Source organism: Aythya marila (assembly GCF_965140915.1).
Source record: "Aythya marila genome assembly, chromosome: 12".
Taxonomy (NCBI): domain Eukaryota; kingdom Metazoa; phylum Chordata; class Aves; order Anseriformes; family Anatidae; genus Aythya; species Aythya marila.
Window position 1 is genome coordinate 10,155,468 of NC_139053.1, and position 22,051 is coordinate 10,177,518.

The following is a 22,051-nucleotide window of genomic DNA, read 5'->3' on the forward strand; positions in this document are numbered from 1 at the left end:
GTATAATAAACAACATTTAAGTTGGTTGAAAGCATTGCATGCAAAGAAACAAATACAGAACAACACACTTAAGATCTTCCTAAACAGAGAAGAGTCCCTTGTCCCCAGCAGAGCAATGCAGGAGAAAGCATCAGGCCCCTAGCTTCTGCTCAGTTCATATGGAGGTGGAGAGATCCCCTGATGTTGCAATCCTTCTGAGTAGCTTCAAGCCACGAAAGCAATATTTCCACAGAGCTGGCATGAAGAAGGAAATACCATATTACCCCCAAAAAGGCAGTCTTTCAACACTGCACTGCAGGCAAGAGAGGGGAGAGGGACATCAGAGACCCTCACACCCATGGAGGCCATGGCTGCTGCAGGAGCTGGTGCCAGGATTTCCACTGGTGTCGGCGTGGCTGTGCTGTGTCTCACGCCACGGTGGTACATGGGGGGTCTCCCCTCCTTGGAAAAGGGTCTTGCAAAGGCCCTCATGGGCACAGGCAGGAGGTGGGGAGCAGGAGGATGCTGCTGTTGAGCTGGGTTACCTTTGCCAGAGCCCAGGACCAGGCTCTGGATCTGGAAGAGGATGAGCATGTGCCTCTTTGCAGCAGCCCTGCTTCCTCTCCCATCCCATTCCTCCCTCACATGGCAGTAGGAACTGGGGGCACACGATGCCAGCCACCCAGCCAGCTCCTTCTCCTGGCAGGCACGGCCAGGTCTTGGCCTCAGCCCTGCGCTCTGGGGCAGCAGGGAGCTCCCCCCTCCACCAGCCTGTGTTGGCCAGCACGACTGCCACCTCTCCACGGTGTCACTTCCCGCTTCTCCAACTAACTTGTTTGCACATGATTGTTGGCAGTCCAAGAAAGGAGCTTACCAGAAGCAGCTTTTTTCGCTGCCTTCTCAGAAAGGCTGCTCATCTGCCTCCTTAGGGCAGCGAGCCACGTGCCTTCTACTGGTGGCTATGGGTCCAGTTTGGCATGAGCTTACCATTAATCAGTGACAGTGGATGGAGATGTCCAGAAAGCCTCTGTCCAGTGGTGCTGCTGGGGTTGACCCTTACTAATGCTACCAGGGTTTTGGGGGGAGGGCTGGCACTGTTTGGCCTCGGCTCTTTTGGATCCTACCTCCAGCAGCATCCCCACAAGAGATGATGGCACCCGCGGGACAGTCCCAAAGGGTCAGAGTGGTGCTGTGCCCTGACAGACGTCCCCGTGCTGGGCTACCATCACCTCCCGGTCCAAGCGGAGCCTTCCTGTCCCACCAGCTTCCAGAGCCCTGCCAGCTGCTCACAGAAGCAGGACAGCACAGCCCTGCACCCGCAGGCCCTACAGACCAGAGCTGTCAGCCCCCGAACCTGCTCGGAGCACCCCGCTTCTTTACGCAGTTCTTTGCACCAAGCCACAGCGCTGCACAGGGCTCACAGCCCGTACCCAGGGAGGCACACGAGCTGCAGGAAAAATCCAGGAGCCTGTACAGCTTAGGGCAGGTGACAAGCCTTTACATGAACAACAAACACAGCTCAGCAGGAAAATAAACCCTAACAGGCGTGTCTCCACGCAGCCTCTTAACCCTTCCAAGGCTTTCTGGCTCAGCTGGCTGACTGAAGTCACCGGGCTGCTTTTACAGCTCTTCCACCCCAGCCTTTGCTGAACCTCACCTGGTAAGAGCAGGACAACTCCCTGTCCTCTGCTTTTGCCTAGAGCCTCTGTGCTCTCCCTGTCTTTCAGCTAATTGATGTGCTCCCTCAGCTTATTTAGAGGACCAGAGTCAGCTTGCTCCTTGGGGAACATGCTTTTGCCATTGCCAAACTCTCTTTCTGGGACCATCACACTTCCCTCACCACCCCCTGCTTGGTGCAAGAGTTCTTCTGGCTCCTTACTGTGGTCCATGTGCAGTGAGTGTTCAATTACAGTGCAGCTGACTCGTCACCTAGAAGAGCAACAGGTTACAGATGGTGGCTGTTACTGGGGACAGTGCCCAGCTGGTGTTGGCTGGGGATAGCTAAAAAAGAGGTTGCTGGGGCTACAGACAAGGGATTTTCCAGCTCTGGGCCATCATTCTCACGTTAACACTGGGGATGCAGCAGGAGAGAGGGGGAGAATGAAAGAAAAGATTAACAAGGCATGTCTGGGATTCAAAATGCTGTTTGAGGAATAATTCCTCACCCTGAGACAGAGACGATTGCATTATGTGCTGAAAAGTGGGGCTTGTGACTAATAGCATTCATGCTTGTACCTGTGTGACAAAAAGAAAGTCTGCTGCAAGGGCTGACTTGCCTGTGCCCCTTCTCGCTGAGCCGGGCTGCAGCCCAGTGCTGTCCCAGCTCCATGTCCAGCGTGCACCTTCAGGGCACCTTGGGTTCGCTCAGCTGGCAAGGCTCTGGAGGAGAGGTGACATTTAGGCAGCAACCCCCCCCAGGACACCAAGATCTGTGACAGATGGGACAGGTAACCAACGGCAAGCTCTTGAGCAAAGGTGAAGCACTGCCAGCAGTGACAACCTCTGCATGGCTTCCTCCTGGTGGTGCCACCAGCCTGTGAGCCCCTGGCCACCACATGATGGCTGACATAAAACCCCCGATGCCCACAGCTCCTGGCCTGTGGCCAGGGCTCCTGTCTGGCTGCAACCCCCCAGCCTTGCTGGCCTGAAGGTGACACGGGCCACAGCTGCCTTGTGCTCTCTCCTGCTCCTTGAAAGGGTCCTGCTCGCACCCAGGGGCACAAACAGCACTCTGCCCCAGGTCTGCAGGCCACCAAGTTTCCCCGAGTTGGAAGGGCCTTTGCCTCTTGCTGCAGTGGACAATGCCATCATGTGGCTGTTGTGACTTTGCTGAAACACAACATGCTGCTGCCGCTTTCTGCCGTGCCACCGGGAGATCCCCTAATTGGGTGCCGGTAGCAGCACCAGGGCTGCCAAGCACTGACCTCACTTGTGGGTCCCGCATCCCACCACAGCTGCATCCACCCACAAATCCCACGGATCACGAGGCTGTGTGGCCGTGATTTCAGTGCTGTTGTATCATTTCCTGCTTACTGCGGTGCAGGAAAAACATCCTGCCTTGGTGGTACAAACAGCTCCATGCAGCCCACTCTGAGGTGGCTGGGACTTTCACTGCGGAACAATGGGCTGACCAAAAAATAACTTTTCCTCTTGGCTCTGTTCCTCTGGAAGTAGTTTTTCCCCTTTCTGCTCCCCCATTCCCTTTTCCCTGTACTGGCTACTTTCCCAACTTTCTTTCTTAGTATCATGCACAAGTGCCTAAGATCAATTCTTCTGGGACATTGGGACATTTGTCTGATTGGCAGACAAAGTAGGAAGCTGAAGGCAGACTCAGTACAGAGTTTGCCAACTCAAGTATTCTAAATATTTTTTTTTTTTTTTCCCTGGGGAAGTGCTGGTCCCAAAAGTCCCAAAGTTACAGAAACAGCTCAAGAAGGGAGTTGCAACCAAGACCATGGACCACCCTCCCACCCCAGCACAGGCTGGTGGCTTGTGGTATTATTCAAGATGCCCTGCCACCTCCTCCAGTACCACAGAAGTCCTCACTTCTCCAAAACACACCACATCACACTTAGTACAAAACCACTATTAAATGTACTTGGATCCTCTGACTAAACAGAACACCGTAAAATAAACCAGGCCAAGGTGTGTTGTGTGCCGGGAGGCCAGGATGGCGGCACTGCGTGAGGTACCAAGTCGCGCTTGCAACCATTGCATGGAGCAGGCCGCGGCCCTCCATGGTTTTCCCCTCACAGACCTCGGGTCAGCAGAACAAAGGCGCCGTGCAGTCCTGTCAGCGCCCGGAGGCGGCCCCGCGAGGCCCTGGGCTGGGACTTCCACCGGGTGTTTTTTGTCTGGAGGTGGAAGTGGTCTGGGCAGGTTAGCTCACGAGCCAGATTTAGCCTTAGCAAAACAGAGTGCATTGTCTCACTACCAAAACCGAAAACGCTGCCTTTGATAGTGACCTTTTGGGGGAAGGGGGGGGAGGCTGTTTGTTAGGTTTAACCACTTCGAGGGCAGCCGCAGCAGTGTGACGCCTTTGGGAGCACGTAATTGATTGCCCTGCCTTTCGCAGACACCATGCAAAACCCCACGGGAGACACAAGTGGTGGCGAGGGGATTACGAACACGTTCCCTTGCCGTGAAGCGGCTTCGGAGTGGGAGGGCAGCCCTGTGGGTGGCAGCTTTTTCAGCTGCTGACAGCCCCAGCAGCTGGGCAGGGCTGGAGGGGAGCTGTGGCGCTCCCCACACCCTCAGCCCTCGCCCAAGGGGTCGGTGGTGACCTGAGGGACCTTGAGGGACACCAAAAGGGTGAAGGGGAAGGAAGCAGGGCGGGCTCCATGTTGTGTAGCACAGGGCGGGCAGCAACACCCAGCGCTGTCAGGATGGCCGAGCGGTCTAAGGCGCTGCGTTCAGGTCGCAGTCTCCCCTGGAGGCGTGGGTTCGAATCCCACTTCTGACAACTCGCGGATCTTTTGCCGCGCGCCCTCCGTTTCTTTTATGTTATTTTTTTTTTTCCGTTGTTGTCGTTTTACGATCGTTTCCCGGCTCCCTCCGCAGCGCCAAAAGGAGGCGCCCCGCAGCAAAACGCGAAGCTGTCAGAAGTGGGATTCGAACCCACGCCTCCAGGGGAGACTGCGACCTGAACGCAGCGCCTTAGACCGCTCGGCCATCCTGACCCGCTGCGCCAATCATTTCCTGCAGCCCCTTTAGTGCCACGCGGCGGAGCCCCGACGGGGACCCCGTCCCCGTTCCTAGGAGCAGTGCCAAGAACCAGCGATGAGCGATGTACCCCAGGGACTGATACTGGGTCCAGTCCTGCTTGGGGTCTGCATTAATGAAAATCTGACAGAGGTGGGACGAGTGCCTGAGGCACTTTAGGGTCATGGTGCCATCCAGAGGGTCCTGGGCAGGCTGCAGACATAATCTGCCTCCTGCAGCTCAACAAGGGCAAGAACCAGGTCTCCAGACACCGTCTGCAGCGACAAGGATATTGTAACCCCGCTCCCCTCCGTGGGGCTGTACCGGGGGCAGCCCCGGGGAGCCCCCGCCCCGACGGGGCGGGCCGGGCCCGTGCCCTGCAGAGCCAGAGCGGGGGGGGGGGGAGGCTTCCCCCGGGACCTCCTCCCCTCAGCCGGCGCTGGGGGCGGCCCGAGCCGTGCCGAGCCGTGCCGGTGCCGGTGCCGGTGCCCGCAGCATGGCCGGGCTGCCCGGCACCGTGCGGCCCCGCAGCGGCTCCCCCGGAGCCTCCTCCGCGCTGCCCGCCCCGCGCCTCGCCGCCCTCGACGGCGCCTTCGTCTGCTCGCCGCTCGGGGGGCTGATGGGCGCCCAGGCCGTGAGTACCGGGGTACCGGGAGGAGGGAAGGGGGGCTCGGCCGTGGACCCCTCGGGTGCTGCCCGCTCCTTGCGGCCTCGCCACCGTGCCCGCACTTTCCGTCGGCGAGGAAATGGGTTCGCGGTGCGGCTTGCGGGGCTTTCTGAGGGAGCTGCCGTCTGCCAAATCTTTCTGAATGCTGGTGTAGGCAACCTGAGCGACCTACGTCCTTGGAATGGGTTTCTTTCCCCTGCAGGCTGATAGGCAGGGTTTGGGGAGCTGATAGCGGCTGATAGTCCTACCTCGTACTCAGTGGCGTTGCCCTGGCCGAAAGCAGACTGGATTTTCCCTTTGCCCTTCCCCGTCCTTGCTTTCTGATGAATCCCTAACCCCGAGATGCCGCAGCCTCACTCCCTCTCCCCTTCTCCCCTCTCCAAAGCTGAAGGAAGCGTCTTCTGCTTGTCCTCACAGCCTGGGCTCAACATGCGGCAGCTCTTGGTGCCGGGCACAGGACGATGCACGCAGCCCCCGTCAGGGCCTGGACTGTGGGACAGCACCGTGCCAGTGGGCGAGCTGCGTGGTGCGTGCCCCTCTGCCCGCTGCCCCACCGGCTGGCACCGTGGGGCTGAGCTGCAGGATCCCAGCCCACAGGGAAGGGTCAGGGAAGAGCCTTGCAAGGGGGTGCCTTAAGGAGCACGGGGAAAGAGAGAAGGTGCCAAGACCAGTAGAAGCTGCTGCCGTTACCACCTCTGCAGCCCACTGCTCAGTCTGTACTGCTTCCTTCCACAGCAGCATTACATGTGCTTGCACAGCTCCCCAAAACCTCTCCTCTAGGGGCTTCTGCTTTTCTTCCTGGCAGTGAGCTCCAGGCAGCTCGCACACACCGTCTCCTGCTGCCAGAACATGCTGTTTTTTGTTTTTTCCTATCCAAGTTTCTCCTGAACGCCTCTTTTGCGATCACGAGTGTTAGAAACCAACATGAAAGAAAAGGCAGCATTGTCCCGATGGAGGCAACAGCAGCCGAACACCAAGGCTTTGTGCACAGGGGGACAAAGGCTGTTGTGTCTCCAGCATGACAATAAGCAACGCAGACGGTGGTAGCGTCAGCGTGAGCACCCTGCCAGCTGCTTTCAAAGGGCCGTTCTCCTCCCCGTGGATGGGCCTGCAGCTCTCTGCCAGTTTCACCCGGCTCTGCCAAAACAGAGGCTGGCACCTCCATTCCCAGCCAAGCTCACGAGAAAGCCATCGGATGCAGTCTCCAGTCATGCCAGGATGATGGTTGGTGAAGCCCTCACAGGCAGGACCTCTCCTTTGGTATTGTGATTTTCAGTGGTGCAGGAGCTGGACAGCCCGCGCATGCTGGGATCTGCGCAACTGCACTTGGAATCACAGAATTGTTTAGGTTGGAAAAGACCTCTGAGATCATCTAGTCCAACTTTGGGAAGTTCCCCAGCAGGAAAGTAGGAACTTCACCAGGAAAAGACCAGCTCTGTTCTTTGGCTAAAGCTGTTTCTTGTGATGTTTCTTCTAGCATGAAGCTTGCCAGGTGTAAAAGCCCCCAGATGCAGGGTCCACGTAGTCCCTTAGAAATGCAAACAAAAATCCTGTGGTTTTTTTTTTTTCGACACTTGTATGTGCATCAGGAATTGTTTAGCTGTTTATTTCTTGCTGAGCATTAGAAACAGATTCAGCTACTGCTTTTTTCTGGATTATGCTGCAGGTAGCCTGCAGGCACCTGATGTGACAATTATGTAGTTAAACCTGCTTGATGCGAAAGGTGAGCCCTAGAAGCTGTACAGGATATGTAAACCGAACCAAACCAGTCCACACCTAACCGAACAGCAGCAAGAAGCTTGCTTGTGTTTTTCTTTCAAGTGATGCTGTACCTGGGGGACGTCATGGCTTGGCTGGGGCCCCAGGAGCCACCACATATCTGGATTTATCCAGCCCAGGTCACATTCCCAGTGCTGTGCCAGCCTGGCACGGAGCAGCCAGGCAAGAAGGGACCTTTGGTGGCAGGGATGCCCAGGTTTCACTGGCTCTGCCTTGCAGCACATCCCTGTGCTGGCTCCTGGGGCCAAAACCTGCAGCAGGGTGACCCCAGGTGATGAGGGTCCCAGATGGAGACCCTGTCCCAAGCTTCGTCGTGGTGACGCTTTCAGGCAGCAGCTGGGATGTGCAGACCCAGTTCCTACACCTGCAGGAATGGCCACCTGAACACTTTCCCCTTCCCACCCTGCAGGTGCTCGGCCTCCTGGTGTGGGCTCTCATTGCCGACACGACCTACCACCTCCACGCGGCGTACGGCTGGGTGATGTTTGTGTCCATCTTCTTCTGGGTAGCAACAGTCCTCCTCTTCATAACCTACCTCCTGCAGCTTCCTCTGAAGTTCTACGTGATCCCCTGGCCCCTCGTGGTATGTAACCGAGCATGAGCAAGGGGCATCCCCCCTGGGAAACGCCTCAGGACAGCCCCAACCCAACCTGTTACAATAGGCCGTTGCTTTTGACCTTTTGCTTTTTAAGCTTTTGGAAGTGCCTCCAAGCGCAGGCTGCTGGGTGTAAGGCAGAGCGCAGACCTCACCGCCTCTTCTTTGCCTTCCCCAGTTGATGATCTTCAACGCTACAGCAACCGTTCTGTACATCACCGCCTTCATAACGTGCTCCGCAGCCGTCCAGCCTACCTCGTGGCGCCAGTGGGATTACAACAGAAGAGCTGCAGCGTCTGTAAGTACAAGCACGCAGGCGAGGGCTGAGGTGCTTAAGCCACCGCGCTCACACGTCGCTGTGCTCCTCTTCCAGTTCTTCGCCTGCCTCGTGATGCTCGCCTACGGGGTGAGCACCTTCCTCAGCTTCCGTGCCTGGAAAGGACTCGGCAGCAACGCGGCCACCAGCCAAGTGACCAACCACGCGTGAAGAGCAGCGTGCACCCGGGCAGGGTGGCTCAGTGCAGCACGTCACCGAGCCACTCGTGTCACCAGGGCTTCTTCTGGACAGTGGTGGCAGTGGCCCACATGCCAGGGTCCTGTGGAAGCTGTTCTGTGGTCTCAGGTGATGCTTCTAGCTGATGTGTCCACAGCACAGACCCACCACAACTGGTGCCATCACCAGCAGCCTCACCAGGAGGCCGGGGGCTCACCGGAAGCTGTAGCTCCTGCTTGTCCTTGGGACTTGTTCCTGCCCTCACACACCCCAGAGGAACCTGATCCTCACTGGAGCAGCACTGCTGAGGGGATTCATTTGGCAGACTCCAGTACCAGAACTCACTAAAGCAAGCTCGGGTTCCTGTCTCTGGTCATTTGCAGCCCCAGTGTGAATAAGTGCAATTAACTTGTATCAGTGGGGGCAGAGCTAAGCCAAGGAATAAATCTGAACTATTACTGTATTGATTTAAAAAATTAAACAGAAATTTTATGCTTTAAATAAAAATCTGAAATCCAACATTTGAGTTTGTCAAGAAAATAAATCTCTTTTTATGAGAAAGAAGATGGCAGGTACATCCACAGAATGGGCAGTGGAGATTTCACCGGCCCAGAAGACCACCATTTCCCTAGTGTGTACAGGCATTACAACCCAGCCCACAGGGAGAAGGCACAAAGTCCATGGTGTTCACGTTGCTTTGCTGCATGCACGTACCGTGAGCACAAGAACACGAGGAGTGCAAAGGCTTTGCTGTGCTCCCTCCTGTACACACAAAGGTCTCGGTGCTGCACAAGGCACTCAGTTAATGTTTCCACCACTTCCCTTTCAGAATTTGCATTAGCAAGGCAGTTATGTCTGTTAGCTACAGGTGGTCTTCAAAAAGCTAAATGAAGGCTGGAAATGCTCTGGGAGCAAACACAAGGTCAGAGCCTTAAGAGTAGGCTGACCCATACCTGAGCACAGAACCATGCCGCGCTGGAGACAAGTTCAGCTTTAGTTTCTTGGAGATGGGCTGGCACTCGTCAGAACTAGAACTGATGCCCAGCCAGACACAGCAACGTTTTCTTTCACATCCTTCTGCTACAAGCTAGTAGAAACAGATGAAATAAATTAAATCTATTTACAGAAGGCTGTCACACAGTAAGCTATGCTGCAAACTTACCACACACCCTGTTTGCATGGATCTAATTTTAACTGGTCTACAGAGGTAGGCTCAGGAAATTTTGCTACATTAATGAAAGGCAGGAATTTAAAAGGGATTGAATAAACTGCATTAGCCTCTGACAGGTCTGCTTTAATTTGCTGTGGAAGAAGAGTGGGGTAAATGAAGCGTCAGGTTTTACCAGCTATAAATACACATTAAAAAAAATCAGTGAGAAAATTAGTATCTTTATGAATTTTTGTGACAAAGTTAAAACTCTTAAAAAGTAAAGTCAGACTTGCACACAGATAGTCATCATATATAGAAATTTAATCTCTTAAAAAAGACCCTCTGCCTGATGGAAAACACATCGAGGCAGAGACCAGTCATGGAAGCGTCACAGAGAGATGAGAAATACAGAGTATATTCTTCACATGTAGAAGAGCAGTATAGAAGCAGAAAGGATTTGGTCTGAATGGCTCCACTCAAACTGGGGGAGTTTTGTTGCAAACTTTTGTGGTGAAGACTGTGGTCTAAAATTGAAAAAGGAGCAACAACAAAAAATTTCATTATGAGTTGTTATCGATACACCCGAATACCTACAAACAGCATGAATATTTGGTTGTGAAAAAGCTTCATAATACAGGAAGTTTAACTACACCCCCACCTCACAACTAAGCTGGTAAAGCTATTTTAACATGCTACTTATGTTACTTCACAAAATAAATTAATCTGAAAACGCTAAATTGTGAATTGGTGAGTTAAGAAAGCAGAATAGTACAGCTTTATCAGGAGCAAGAAATGAAGCACCACATTTTTGCGAAATGGTGAATAGTGACTTTGGTATACAGTTAACACTGAGACACAAGTTCCCGTCAATATATGAATTCAACCATAACAATTACAAGAGAACTTGCTTAAAATACAACAAACTCCCTCCAGTAAGGAACTGTCTGAGGTATTCATTCAGACTGCTGTTATTTTACAAAATCATCTAGAGCAATTGTAACAGAAAAAGAAGAAAAAAATATATTTCCCGTAAAAAACGTCAGGAACATTTTTAGTTGCATTTTTAGTTTTAGTACTGTTGAAATGTCTGGCAGAGGTCAACAGGAAGAGGATTTCATCTCATTTGTTCTGGTAGACATCCTGTCCACAAACAAAAACTGGTAATGGCCCAGCCATAGTTTAGCTCCATCTAGGTTCTCATCAGGCTGCCAACCAGCACCTTCACCACTGCTGCAGTGCATCTCCCCTGTGGCATCAGTCATGCACTCTGTGTTTCTACCTACTCTTACGCTTTTAAAGATGGACTTGCTTTGCCTGAGCATGTCGTTAATCTGCTGCTTAATGTGTCTGAACAGCATAAGAACAGCAGCTCATTGTAGCTCCAAATACATTTTAATTCCAAGTGCCATCAGAGATGCAGCTGGGATTTTGTGACAGGCTTAAGGCTACAGCTCCACTAGCAAGCAACTCATCTATTTTTCAACTCATGTTGAAAAATGTGTTGCTTTGTTAACGTTGCCAACAGTTCAAGCACAAACGCATGCATTTGCATCAAATGCAGTAAATGACATGATGGTAAACAAGGCTGTGCCCAATCTACCATCATGCTTACAGTACTAGAACGAACACAGCTCTGCCACTGCCAAACAGAAGGTAAGAAACTACAGACATAGGCCAGATTTGGATTTTTCATGGTTATTTTTTCAGTGTAGAACAGCTGGGGCCTGAACAGAAGTGAACCAGAGAACTTCACACGTTAAGGATGAGACTTTAGCCAAAGAGCAGACAGATTTGCACACTAGCACATCAATTCTCACAGAGCAGAGAGGCTGTCTCATGCTGGAACATCTACATACTAAAACATATTCCTCTGCTAGAAAGCTGTAACACGCAAGATCATATAAAGTTTAAAAAAAAAAGGCATTGACAAGGAGAAACTCAGCATTATGTATTTGCATCTGTCCTTCCAAGAGCTGGACAGACACACTGCCTTCTTGGTTCTGAGAAGTTCTGCCTTCTGGGAAGATGATTAAGATGTCAACCCATAAAACACACGTACAGCCCTATCTATCGTCCTCAGCTGAGCTTCTCACTATGTGCAACAATTAGAACGGCACACAAATACTATGTGCTTATTAAAAATAATTACAGGGGTAGGGTTGAAATTTTCTTCTGTGGTTATTGAATACCAACGTGTTTCTAGGATCAGGTATGTGACAGCAGAGACTGGAGGATGAAAGAGTTTTCATCGTGTAACAGCACCTTGATTCTTGTGACCTTTAGTGTTTTAATGTCCAAATGAAAGCAGCAGCACTCATCTGGAAAAGGAAAGTAGTGCACGAACTGTTCTAGGAGGAGGATATTGATGATTTGTTTAATGATGTCACCACTAATCCACTGCTTAAATCCAGACTTCGACCTTCTTTTTCCTATAAAAATAAGAGAAAAAGAAATCCTTGCCTCAGTGCTGCATTGGAATAATCAGGCTTTTAAATTCAAAAGATAAAATGGGAAATTCATATTCTGTCTGATAAATCAATATAAAATTACATGTTACCTGAGCATCTATGACTGCATGCAGCTTGCTGTGAGACTTGAAAAATTCTCATCTGAGCATTTTATCAAATTCAGCATAAGATTGTGCAAGAAAACCTGGACTAAGTACTTTTGCATCATTTTGCCAGCTGTATGTCAGCTCAAAGCATCATCTTGCTTACATCTGGTTAAGAATACCCAGCCAACAGATTTACACAGTGCTTGAGAAACTAGTGAAATCTAGCTTCTGTGAGTCTGCCTCTCAGGTGTCTCCAAAAGCACAAATCCCAACTGAAACTACTCCTGCTGCTGAGACACAGAACGTCTCCTCAACCTGCTTCCATTTTTGCAAAACTTGAAGGGGTGAGGGGAGGAGGCAGACAGGAGCCAGCCCAGCCAGAGAGGAGAAATACATTTGGAATAAGTTCAGAAAGCTAACTTTGGATTGTCTGGAAAAAATTAATACCACAAAACACCTGAGCAGTTGGGGCTGGCCAGGGCCTCGGTCATCTGGTCCATCTCCCTGCTCAAGTGAGGCCACCTAGAGCACACTGTCCAGGATCATGTCTAGCCAGCCTCTGAATGTCTCCAAGGACGGAGACTCCACAACTTCTTTGAGCAACTTGTGTCAGTGCTTGCTCATCCTCACAATAAAAAAGCATTTCTTTATGTTCAGATGGAAATCAGCCTTCAAAGATGCAAAAGCATGAGTTTCTCCACATATTAACTTAATCCATGTTTTGTAGAAGTTATTAAACGTGCAGTTTGAGTTCAAGAGCCACTCAGTTATTTTTCGTTTGATCCTGTATAACCGTTGAATAAATGCTGTTTCCTGCTTTAGTAATAGTGCCTTCAGTACTCTCAGGCAGAGCTATACAAAAACGACAGCCGTTAAACCAATAAAAATAAACAATGTGACATACTTACAGCTCTGTAATCCAAGAACATTTCTTTGAAAGCCAGGAAGTCAGTAAATGTGAGAAGCATGTCAAATATATCACCTGCCATTTCGTCTTTGTGCTGTCTATAGACAGAAGAAGTTGGGGAATTAGAAAATGGTCTGTGAAATAAATTATTATTTTAAAATAGAGATTAGAAGTGCTACCAGGACAAGTAGAAGAGTATCAACATTGAAATAAGAATATTATAGGCCTCTCATAAAGCAAAATTCTAGACAAATATTACCGTGTAGTATTTCCAAATCAAATGCATTAATGTATTTAGATAAATACAAGATGTAAGGGTATCAAACCAGTCCTAGGAAACCAGACAAAGAACATGACCTGTAAGTCAAAAGAACTAATATTCAACTAGCATTTTAGTTATTCAAAACTAGAGAAATAATGTGTCTTTTTGATAGCTTCATAAACAACTACTAGTAAAGTAACTGATTTAATTAAAAGAGGGTATAGCCCACAGAGACAGAGAGCATAATAAAAAGTCTGTTTTTAAAGTTCTAAGTAAAAGAAGGTTTGGATATGGGTGTTTTTTTTTGTTTGTTTGTTTTTTGTTGCAGCTGTTGTTGACTTTTTTTTTTTTAGTCTACCAGCAGTCTGTCAAAAAAAATTATAGAAAAAAAATATTTGGTGTTCTCATACTGATTTCTAGTCTTATCCCTTAAAACCCAATATATTTCAGCATGATAGCTCTAAAATTTAGAATAGCAAAGCATGCTGGAAACAAGGAAAGGGGTCAGTCAGTAGCACTGCATACATGAACTGTATTACTACCACCACTAAGGAGGAACCTCCTTCCCAAGAAGAACTGTCAAACCTAAGTTTTAATCTAGACAGAAAAAAAAAAAAAAGAGATGTATATAATTCACACCCAAGAAAAATCAAAGCAGAAGACCTACTGCAATGACGTTGTGAAAGCTGTCATATTAAAACCAGGAATCCGATCAAGTAGTTTTTCTTCAATGTATTTCTCTACTAATGAGATCTAAAAAATATAAAAAATACCCCAACATGCTAAAGAATTCAACTGGAAAAGAGTAAACTTTGTAATGCACACTTAAAACATAAGTTGTTTACTACAGCAATAGACTTCTATTCAAGAATTATAAAGATGTTTTGATGAAAAGTTTTGTAAATTTTCAGGTGGAACAAAGAGAAAGGAACCTAAGGCTCCAGAAAGTATCTTTTTGGCTCACAGATCCTGACAGTGCTCGAAAAAAGAGACAGAGGGCAATTAGTAGGCTTTGCTCCATGTAAACCCAGTATTTTATAAAGGGGGGAAACACAAGACCTGACACTCTCCTTAGAAGAATAACAAAAAAGCAATACGTGCAAAGAATAGGAAAAAGTATCTTACATATTCATTAAAAATAGAAGTATAGATGAGCTTGTTTTCTTCTGAGTCATCAAACTCCTGGTAGTGCTTCTCCATAAAAGTCCTCTGTATTAACTGGAAATCATCATCTGGACCACAACAAAAAGACATCATACAGTTAGGAGTTTAGTCATTCTTTTTCTAACACAAACCCCACATTCACCAGTCCCCTGTTTCCCTGAGACAACTAGAGAGCCCTGCACATGTGCAGTTAGTCACATCAGTACCACAGCTGCTGCTGAGCCAGTGTCTGACCCATCTGTGGTAAGAGAGAGGCTGCTGATAAGAGAGAGCAGCAATACTTCAGTGAAGGGAGTCACATCACCGTGGCAGCAGCACATCAGCCCATGTTTTGGCAGCAAATGACACAGGACAAACATGTCCACCTAGCGAGATCTACAATCACTCCTCGTAAGTTTCATTTCCACTCAGTCTTAAAATAGGAAGACTTTTTTCTGTTTTGTTAATAAGGTTATTTACATGCAACCGCCTTTAGTTCAGGATTTTGAGTCATCAAGAACTTGTATTTTTTATAAAATGAATACCTCTTCCCCTACAGAAATTCATTGTTTTTTCCCTTGAATTCAAGGAGCACCAGTGAAACTCCCAGATTTATTTTCAATTACTGAAGAATTTTTTTCTAGATGTGGACATGAACTTGGCAGGCTACCAACAAATTCAACAGAAGAGGTACAAGCATCAAATTTACACAAAATACACCAGAATCAGCTATCTAAACCCTATCACATTCAATATGATTTGTTATCATTTCTTTAGATTCAATTGCATCGCTAGGCAAACTGAGGTTGCAGAAACTACAATCACTCTGTGAAGGATTTGGGCAAGAAATATTATACACTGATCTTACAAAGCAGCCAGCAGTTGATCAGCATAAATTCTCTCAGCATCCTCAGCTTCCTAGCACACACACACTTTTTGCTTAAAATTACAGCCCTAAGAATTTAGGACTTTTCATTGCCTAAGCTCACATGGTGAGACTGGCACCACTCAACATTCCTCCTGCCAACAGGTACTGCCACGTTACAGGTGCACACGTACATGGAAGTTGCATGAAACAAAATCAGCTCAGAAGGTTAGCCTTCAAAAGGGAAAAGTGGTAAAACATGATGACACCCGTCTTCACTTACAGAACATCTACAGTTGCAGAAGGCAGCAGTACCAGGTGCCGGGTACTACATCACCAAGCTACTGATCTTGAGAAGAAAGGAAGAAAGTTGCCCTAAAGGAGGCAGGGGCTATTTTGGCTCCCTAAGTCTGGCTACCAGATGAGCAGCTTGCTGTATTTTTAGCACCCATCTTGTTGTCTGTAACTGCTTGCAGAGCTTACCCATTATAATATCCTCCAGATTCCCAACAACTGCATCAAACTCTGCATCAGAAGGGGAGGAGCTGAAAGCAGAGAAAGGCCGTATTGCATAAGCATATACTCCAATATATAAGTAATAATTATAAGAGCAAATTAAGTATTAACCATCCCACAAATCCAGGCTGCTACCACAAGCTTTACTTCTGCTCTCTTCCCTGCATAACTCTACGTGGTGATGATGGAACTCTAGGTGCTCTAGAGAATGTTTTGCAATACTTGGTCTTCTAGAACCATTTAATATGTACAAGTATTATATCATGGAAGACACTTCAACATTTTTCTTATGCAAGAAACATCTCTCCGTGCTACAAATAAAGGGCACAATCTCATAAGGCCCTTCTGTTACGAGCAAGTGTTAAACACTGGTATGGATCAAAAGTCATCCAAAGAAAAAGCCTTTATTACCAGCATTTCGGGACCCCAGATCTCTCTGCTTATTTTATTGTTATTGTGCAGCTTGCTCAGACACATTAGGTAATCCACAGAATTTCCTTGGCATCACATTCAGAACTCATCTGTAGTGGACTAAACTCTCCCTACACTCTGCAGCAGATGAAACTTTTTTCTGACATATCACCCCACAGGACATTTGTCTTCAAGAAAAAAGTTATCTTTGATCAGCGTAAGTACCATTTAAATTAATTTTAATTTTGTCTTTATTATCTCTCAAATATTTCATTAATAAATCAGAGCAGACCACTCAGACCAAGTTTTCAGACTCAATTTTAAAAACCTCATTGTTTTGCTGTTGAACAACAGTCAGCGAAATGAATCCAAGAGCAGTTTAACTGCCTAGCCACAGGGCTCATTCTGACCAGGCAAAATGTTTGAATGAGTCTGATCACCAGGTGATGTTCTAGCAACGTTTGCGATCTGTTAAACCCTGAAGAAGAGCAGAAGCCCGGCGAATGGAAAAGCACGCTCCTCCACCAGAGGGCACGCCACCACCAAAAGAGGAGTTTACACAGAACAGCCACAGCATTACGTACCTAAGCATCATGTTTAGACAACAGGGGTTATCGCTTTCCATTTATGTGCAAAGATAGGAGACTTTGCAATGGATAATTTATTATTATTATTTTCTCCTGAAAATAAGCACTACCATCATTTTTATAGCTTAGATTTTATAGCTTATTCTATTCATTTAAGCTGCAGTTTCAGTTTGTGAATTTTAACTGTTCCAAAACAGCAGCAATTGCATCTCCCTGTACAACACACCTACATCTGCACAGCAAATACATGCTCACAAACCTTGTCACATCTGGGCCAGCACAACCTGTGTTGCTGACATGTGGGCAAGGGAAAGTGAGGCCTTTTAGTCCACGGGGTTTGACAAAAGAACCAAATCTATGAACTTGAGTGACAGAGGCATAGGCACACACTCCCTTCTCCCACAGGCTTTAGGAGAAAAGTTGGCCAGACAGATGTGGGGCAAAGCAGCATCTTAGAATCTACCACAGTAAAATTTGGTTGAGATCCTGTAGAAGCATCTAAGAGGCACATTCAAACACACAGAAATACTGTCTTGTTAAAATCTGTGAAATAAGACAATATATGGACTTGAAAAGGAATGAGAAATTATGAATTTAAAGTGAAGGCAGAGAACAGTTTTCAGCCTTATTTTTCGACATTTGTTGGGACCACGCAGCAACATCTGTCTGGTTCTGCACTCACTGAGCTGTATTTGTTTGCTCTTCATCTAAACTCTGAACTTTTCCCTCCTGGGGCTTTGCATTGTTCTGTGTCCACGTTCTCCTACGAGGCAGTACCTGCTAATGACTGTGGCGTCAATTAATTCTTGTAATTACATTCCAATTACGATACTTTAACTAGGAAATAGTTTATTGAAAATCTGTACAGAACGTAGCATACTTACACGGCTACACCAAAGTCTTCCTCATCCGAAGCCTCCATCATTACCGCATACCCTACCAGATGGGGGAGAGAAGCCGTTGCACTGCTGCTGTCAGTGGTCGCTCCTTATTTTCAGAGGAAGAGCTAAAGAACAATACGCAACGTAGCGTTAATAAAAATTCAGTCTTTAAATTACCACAAGGGTTTTCAAACAACAAATCAGCAGTAAACCTTTAATGTCTAGATGCGGGAATGTCAAAAGCTTCAAGCTCTCCCCGAATTATCGCCGCCTCTTTTCTGCAATAACCCAAATTCTCGAGGAACTTTCTCCGCCCGGCCCTCAGGCGAGCTCCGGGCGGTGCGAGGGCCCTGCGCCTCCCACGGTGCTCCAGCCCGGGCTCCTCAGGCCAGCCCAGCCCCCAGCCCCCAGCCCCCGGCCCTGCGCCCCTCAGAGCCCCTCAGAGCCCCTCAGAGCCCGGCCGGGCCCGCACCTCCCGCCCCCTGCCCGCCTCCATCCCCCCGGCCCGGCCCGGCCGTTACCTTGGCAACGCTTCCTTCCGCCCGCGCCTCAGCCAATCGCGGAGCGGAGGCTGCGGCGGAGGGCCCGCCCCTCGCGAGACTAGCCAATGGGAGAGCGCGGGCGGCGGGGGTCGCTCCCGCCGCTGCCTCCCTGCGGGGCCGGGCCCCGGAGGCCGGAGCCCGGCAGTGGCGGGGGGGGAGCTCCCGTCAGGGCCCCGAGCGGAGCCCGGTTGGGGGTCCCCCGAGCCCCAACGGCCTCCCCCTGCCTCCTCGCAGCCCCGAGAAGGCGAAAGAAGCGAAGGCTGGGCAGTCTTACAGACGTTTTATTTGCGAACGCACAACTCGCTACAGCTCACGTCTCCCTTCTGGGGCTGCTCGCCCTTCCTGCCCTCCCCAGGGCACCGAGAAGCCTTTAGGGACCCGGGCCACAAGAAGCAGCTGCTGTTAAGCAGGAGGCCCGGGCACTTCTGAACATTTTACTCAGTTAATCCTCACCAGGGAAACCAAAGGCCTGAGGTTCCTGGCACCCATTAAGGCAGAGTTCAGAAGGGGGGGTAGCTTTGTGCCTAGTGTGGCGTTTGGAAGCATTTAAAATTTCATTTTCCATGGTTCTGGAATTCAGAGAGCCTTTTGGCAGTGACTGTCTTCACAAGTTCGCTTATTGAGAAGCGACTCAGCCCTAACTGGAAAAGTGGAGAACACCAGGACATGATCAAGTAGTCAGGGAAAGGGAGGCCCCCAGGCACAGGTTTACGCTTTAGACTTCTATCAACAGAGGCTTCCACTGGGGGAGAGAATTCCTGTTTAACAAACAAACAAAGACTAATAAAAAGAAGCAAGACTTAGCCTGCAGTTGGAAAAAAAAAATAATAGGAAAGTTATTGGCATCCTTTTCTTAATTAACACAGTTGAGGCTCTGGAGACTTCTTCCCCCCTTTTCCTGTAGAGGAAACTCAGCACCCTGAAGTTAACAAAGGTAGAACGTTAAAGTAGCTGCTATGCAGCTTGACTGGGGGAGCTGCATGGCATGCAGTGCTCTCAGTTTCTATTTAGGTCAGTAGGAAGCAACGGTACTCAGCGTAAGGAGTAGGCCTCAGTTTTGCTTTGCTAGTACTTGACAGTAAAGATGATAGAAAGATTTTAAAAATAAAATACATCCCAGCATGAGAATTCATTACAATAATCTCTGCTATCGAATCACTGCCAAGAAGGGAGATGTTTCTGGTGTAAACTGTGTGTGAATGAATAGAGTTCTACGATATATATCCAAATAATTTTCAAAAAAAAGCAACCTGTACAAGCCTTGTAAGAGAGTCATAGCCTCAGTTGGTGCAAAATAAGTATAATTCCACTGACTTTTGTGCTACTTCACCAACACTAGGTGCAAACCCTGATTCCTTGTCGAAATGAAATAAAACAGTCAAAAGCTGCCTGCTGAAATACATCCTTAACATACAAATGTCACAAATGTATAATTGAAGTAGAGCAGAGATCCCCCCATATGATCCCTACCAAAAATACAAAGCGTGGCCCCAAACCTGATCAGAACAGGACTGACACATGGCAATCAAGGTGCATTTTCAGAGTTACAAAGTAAGAATGAACTTGCTCTCCAAGTAACATTTTTCCCCTCACATAAACTGGCTCAGAATTCTTCTCCAATCCTTTAAGATAGCTCAATATTTCCAAAGTGAACATAACTTTCAAAAACAATACTGATTAGAAAAGATGTTTGCAGATACCTTAAAAAATACCCAGAATATCAAATTAATTCCAGTCCAGCATTATAATTAGTTAATAATAGCTCCTGAAAATTATATCCTCACAAAAAAATGTGGGTATTGAAGTTAAAATCATCAGAAATATTATGTACTTGAAAATACCACCAATCTTTTAACAGTTAAAAACAAATCAGAACTTTCTTTGGAATCACCGAGTTATTAAAATGTGAATTTCTTTATAGTCTCCACACTGTCCTTTCAAACCAGTCTGTGTACAGATCAAGTCTTTGAGCAGTTTAATATCCACTGTTGGAAAATACAGAGTCTCTGACCAGCAGGAGGCTACATTAAACAAGAAACATTGGCATTCTTTTTTTGTACTGACTTCTGCCAAAAATAGAGACTTTCAAGCACAAGACAGAATGGCCCTGCTTTAGGAGATGCTTTCTCTTATTTCTAAAATGCATTGTATTTGTACTTCCAGTGCAAATTTTTTCAGCACTTGTGACAGGCGAAAAGGAAAGGGGGTGGAAGAGAGATGCTCTCCTATGCTTTTCCTTGGAGTAACCAATAGCCGTAACACACTGAACTACCAGCTTTCCTTACTGTTGAAACCAGTTCACATTGCTGGCAACCTGAAATAGCTTATTAAAAATATTTCATTTTTAAGATAAACAGATTACACTTTAGCATGAAATCTGGCCGTGGCTATGGTTCTATGTGCGTAAAGATTGGTTAGAGATGCTTTCCCCTTTCGGTATTGGTTGGAGTTGATTAAAAACAAGTCTGTGGTATTTCTCCACGTGTCATGAAATGTGAGAGATCTGTCTGACTCGGGTTTGTATCTCCTGTCGACACAAAGGGCAGGTCTCCAGTTGCAAGGCACACTCCATGCACAGGTCACTAGAGGAGAAAGAAGAACAGTTAAAGCCTGTATTCACAATGTGAAAAACTTAAAAAAAAAAAAAAAAAAAAAAAAAAAAAATCCAAGCATTAAGTAGTTTCTTTAGCCTGCTAGAAAAGCAATCAAGATAAGTGTTTCAGTGTGGGGATTAGGAATTGCAAATCTGGTGTTGTGGATCCACGGGCTTTGAGAAGAGGTCCTGCTGCTCTGCATCTTACAGACCTAAAACTGCATATGCAGTTGGTGAGGATTACACTTGAACACTTTTGTTCATCTCAACATTTGCTTTGGTTTGGAGAATAAGAGTCCCAGAGCCTGCATGAATCTGTCTCAACTTCTGGCTGAGGCACACTGAACATGTCTGTTCTTTTTAAACTTTGTGGCATCCAGACTGGAAGACCCATGGCAAGACTGCTCCCATGAGAGATCTAAAAACACTACAGGAGTGGATTTTGTTGGATTAACTTCCCAGTTAGGCCTGCTATGGTACTCCTCATATTGCTGCCCCATTTTTATCTTTTAAAAAGGTATTTGTGACTTGAGACAATCCATTTATTGAATGTTTAATGAATATTTGGATACATGAGTTTTTTGCTCCCTGCACATGATCTGGATCTTGTAGCACTAGTACTAAGCCAGTACTCAGCAAATCCCTTGAGATCAAGGAATTGGCTACACTCTGCTTATGTCCCTTATGCCTATGTCCCTTGCCCAAGGACAGCATATGCACATAGTCACAGTACTTCTCTAACCCCAGACACACACAGCTGGGGTGTAAACCTGTTTGGGGACAGGGTGGAGAAGGCAGACAGTAAATCTATGTTTAACTGCCATCAGTCACATCCTTAAAGGGATGAGTTATTTCCTGTAAACTAGAGAGTAAATCTAGATAAGCAGGGACTGTATCTAATCTCACTTAAGCTGCATATCAACAACACATTTTTTTAAAATGCTTTTTACCTGTGTCCACACGGCCTGAGTTCTGTGTCTGCTACCTCATCACAGCAAAGTGTGCAGCAGTTCTCTCTGATACTCACTTGCTTCAACAAAGCCAGGCGCCTGTGTCTGCAGAAATAACCATAACCCCCCCCCAATTAGTTTTACTCAAAAATGACAGATTCATAACAATTCTGAGTATCGCACCAAGACCAACGCAACACTTATCTGCACTACTCAACACTAGCACTGATAAACAACAAAAACTATTCAAAAAAGAAACTTAGCACAGATGTTCAGGACAGTATGACTCCCTGTTCTGGTCTGTCAGAAAGTGACAAAGAGGGCATTAGATTACTGTTCTTGTTCTCAAAAATGGTTCCATAAAACTGTTTACTATCTGTATTTTAAAGAGTACAGATGAGGAAAATAACACCTACATGTATGTATCAGTGAAGCTTGGAAACCCTGTAATGCTGCAACACAGTTTAGAAAAAGAC

General features: G+C 47.5%; 3 protein-coding genes across 7 annotated transcripts in view; 1 reads left to right on the plus strand and 2 right to left on the minus strand.

Moving 5' to 3' along the window:
* Nucleotides 1-5,125: 5,125 nt before the first annotated feature.
* On the plus strand, nt 5,126-8,694 carry PLLP (plasmolipin). Its single transcript, XM_082769700.1, has 4 exons — nt 5,126-5,314; nt 7,536-7,709; nt 7,900-8,019; nt 8,095-8,694. Exons 1-4 carry the CDS (start codon nt 5,177-5,179, stop codon nt 8,206-8,208), a joined length of 546 nt encoding a protein of 181 aa, XP_082625826.1. The 5' UTR covers nt 5,126-5,176; the 3' UTR covers nt 8,209-8,694.
* A 952-nt stretch (nt 8,695-9,646) lies between these two features.
* On the minus strand, nt 9,647-17,858 carry ARL2BP (ARF like GTPase 2 binding protein). 2 transcript variants are annotated; one of them, XR_014318319.1, is made up of 8 exons: nt 17,703-17,858; nt 17,494-17,615; nt 15,579-15,640; nt 14,213-14,319; nt 13,755-13,840; nt 12,827-12,923; nt 11,627-11,793; nt 9,647-9,888 (listed from the first exon to the last, which is right to left on the minus strand). XR_014318319.1 is itself a non-coding variant. In XM_082769844.1 (7 exons), exons 2-7 carry the CDS (start codon nt 17,532-17,534, stop codon nt 11,713-11,715), a joined length of 474 nt encoding a protein of 157 aa, XP_082625970.1. In that variant the 5' UTR covers nt 17,535-17,615; nt 17,703-17,858; the 3' UTR covers nt 9,648-11,712. The 2 variants fall into 2 exon arrangements, 1 of the variants encoding a protein (XP_082625970.1); XM_082769844.1 differs by having other exon boundaries at nt 9,648-11,793.
* Nucleotides 17,859-19,990: 2,132 nt separating this feature from the next.
* Nucleotides 19,991-22,051, minus strand: part of RSPRY1 (ring finger and SPRY domain containing 1) — a 34,817-nt gene continuing 32,756 nt past the window's right edge. For all 4 annotated transcript variants that reach the window (XM_082770014.1, XM_082770015.1, XM_082770016.1 and 1 more), the window contains exons 15-16: nt 21,576-21,680; nt 19,991-20,614 (exon numbers count right to left, since the gene is read on the minus strand). In XM_082770014.1, coding sequence (XP_082626140.1) covers nt 20,518-20,614; nt 21,576-21,680 — 202 coding nt within the window. In that variant the 3' untranslated portion in view covers nt 19,991-20,517. The remainder of the gene's footprint in view (nt 20,615-21,575; nt 21,681-22,051) is intronic.

Coding starts and splice junctions, on each gene's coding strand:
- PLLP (XM_082769700.1), top strand. CDS start 5,177: ATGGCCGGGCTGCCCGGCACCGTGCGGCCCCGCAGCGGCTCCCCCGGA. Junction 7,710..7,899: donor TGATCCCCTGGCCCCTCGTG/GTATGTAACCGA, acceptor TGCCTTCCCCAG/TTGATGATCTTCAACGCTAC. Junction 8,020..8,094: donor ACAGAAGAGCTGCAGCGTCT/GTAAGTACAAGC, acceptor CTCCTCTTCCAG/TTCTTCGCCTGCCTCGTGAT.
- ARL2BP (XM_082769844.1), bottom strand. CDS start 17,534: ATGATGGAGGCTTCGGATGAGGAAGACTTTGGTGTAGCCGT. Junction 14,320..15,578: donor TCTGGAGGATATTATAATGG/GTAAGCTCTGCA, acceptor GTTGTGGTCCAG/ATGATGATTTCCAGTTAATA. Junction 11,794..12,826: donor TGTTCTTGGATTACAGAGCT/GTAAGTATGTCA, acceptor TTATTTTTATAG/GAAAAAGAAGGTCGAAGTCT.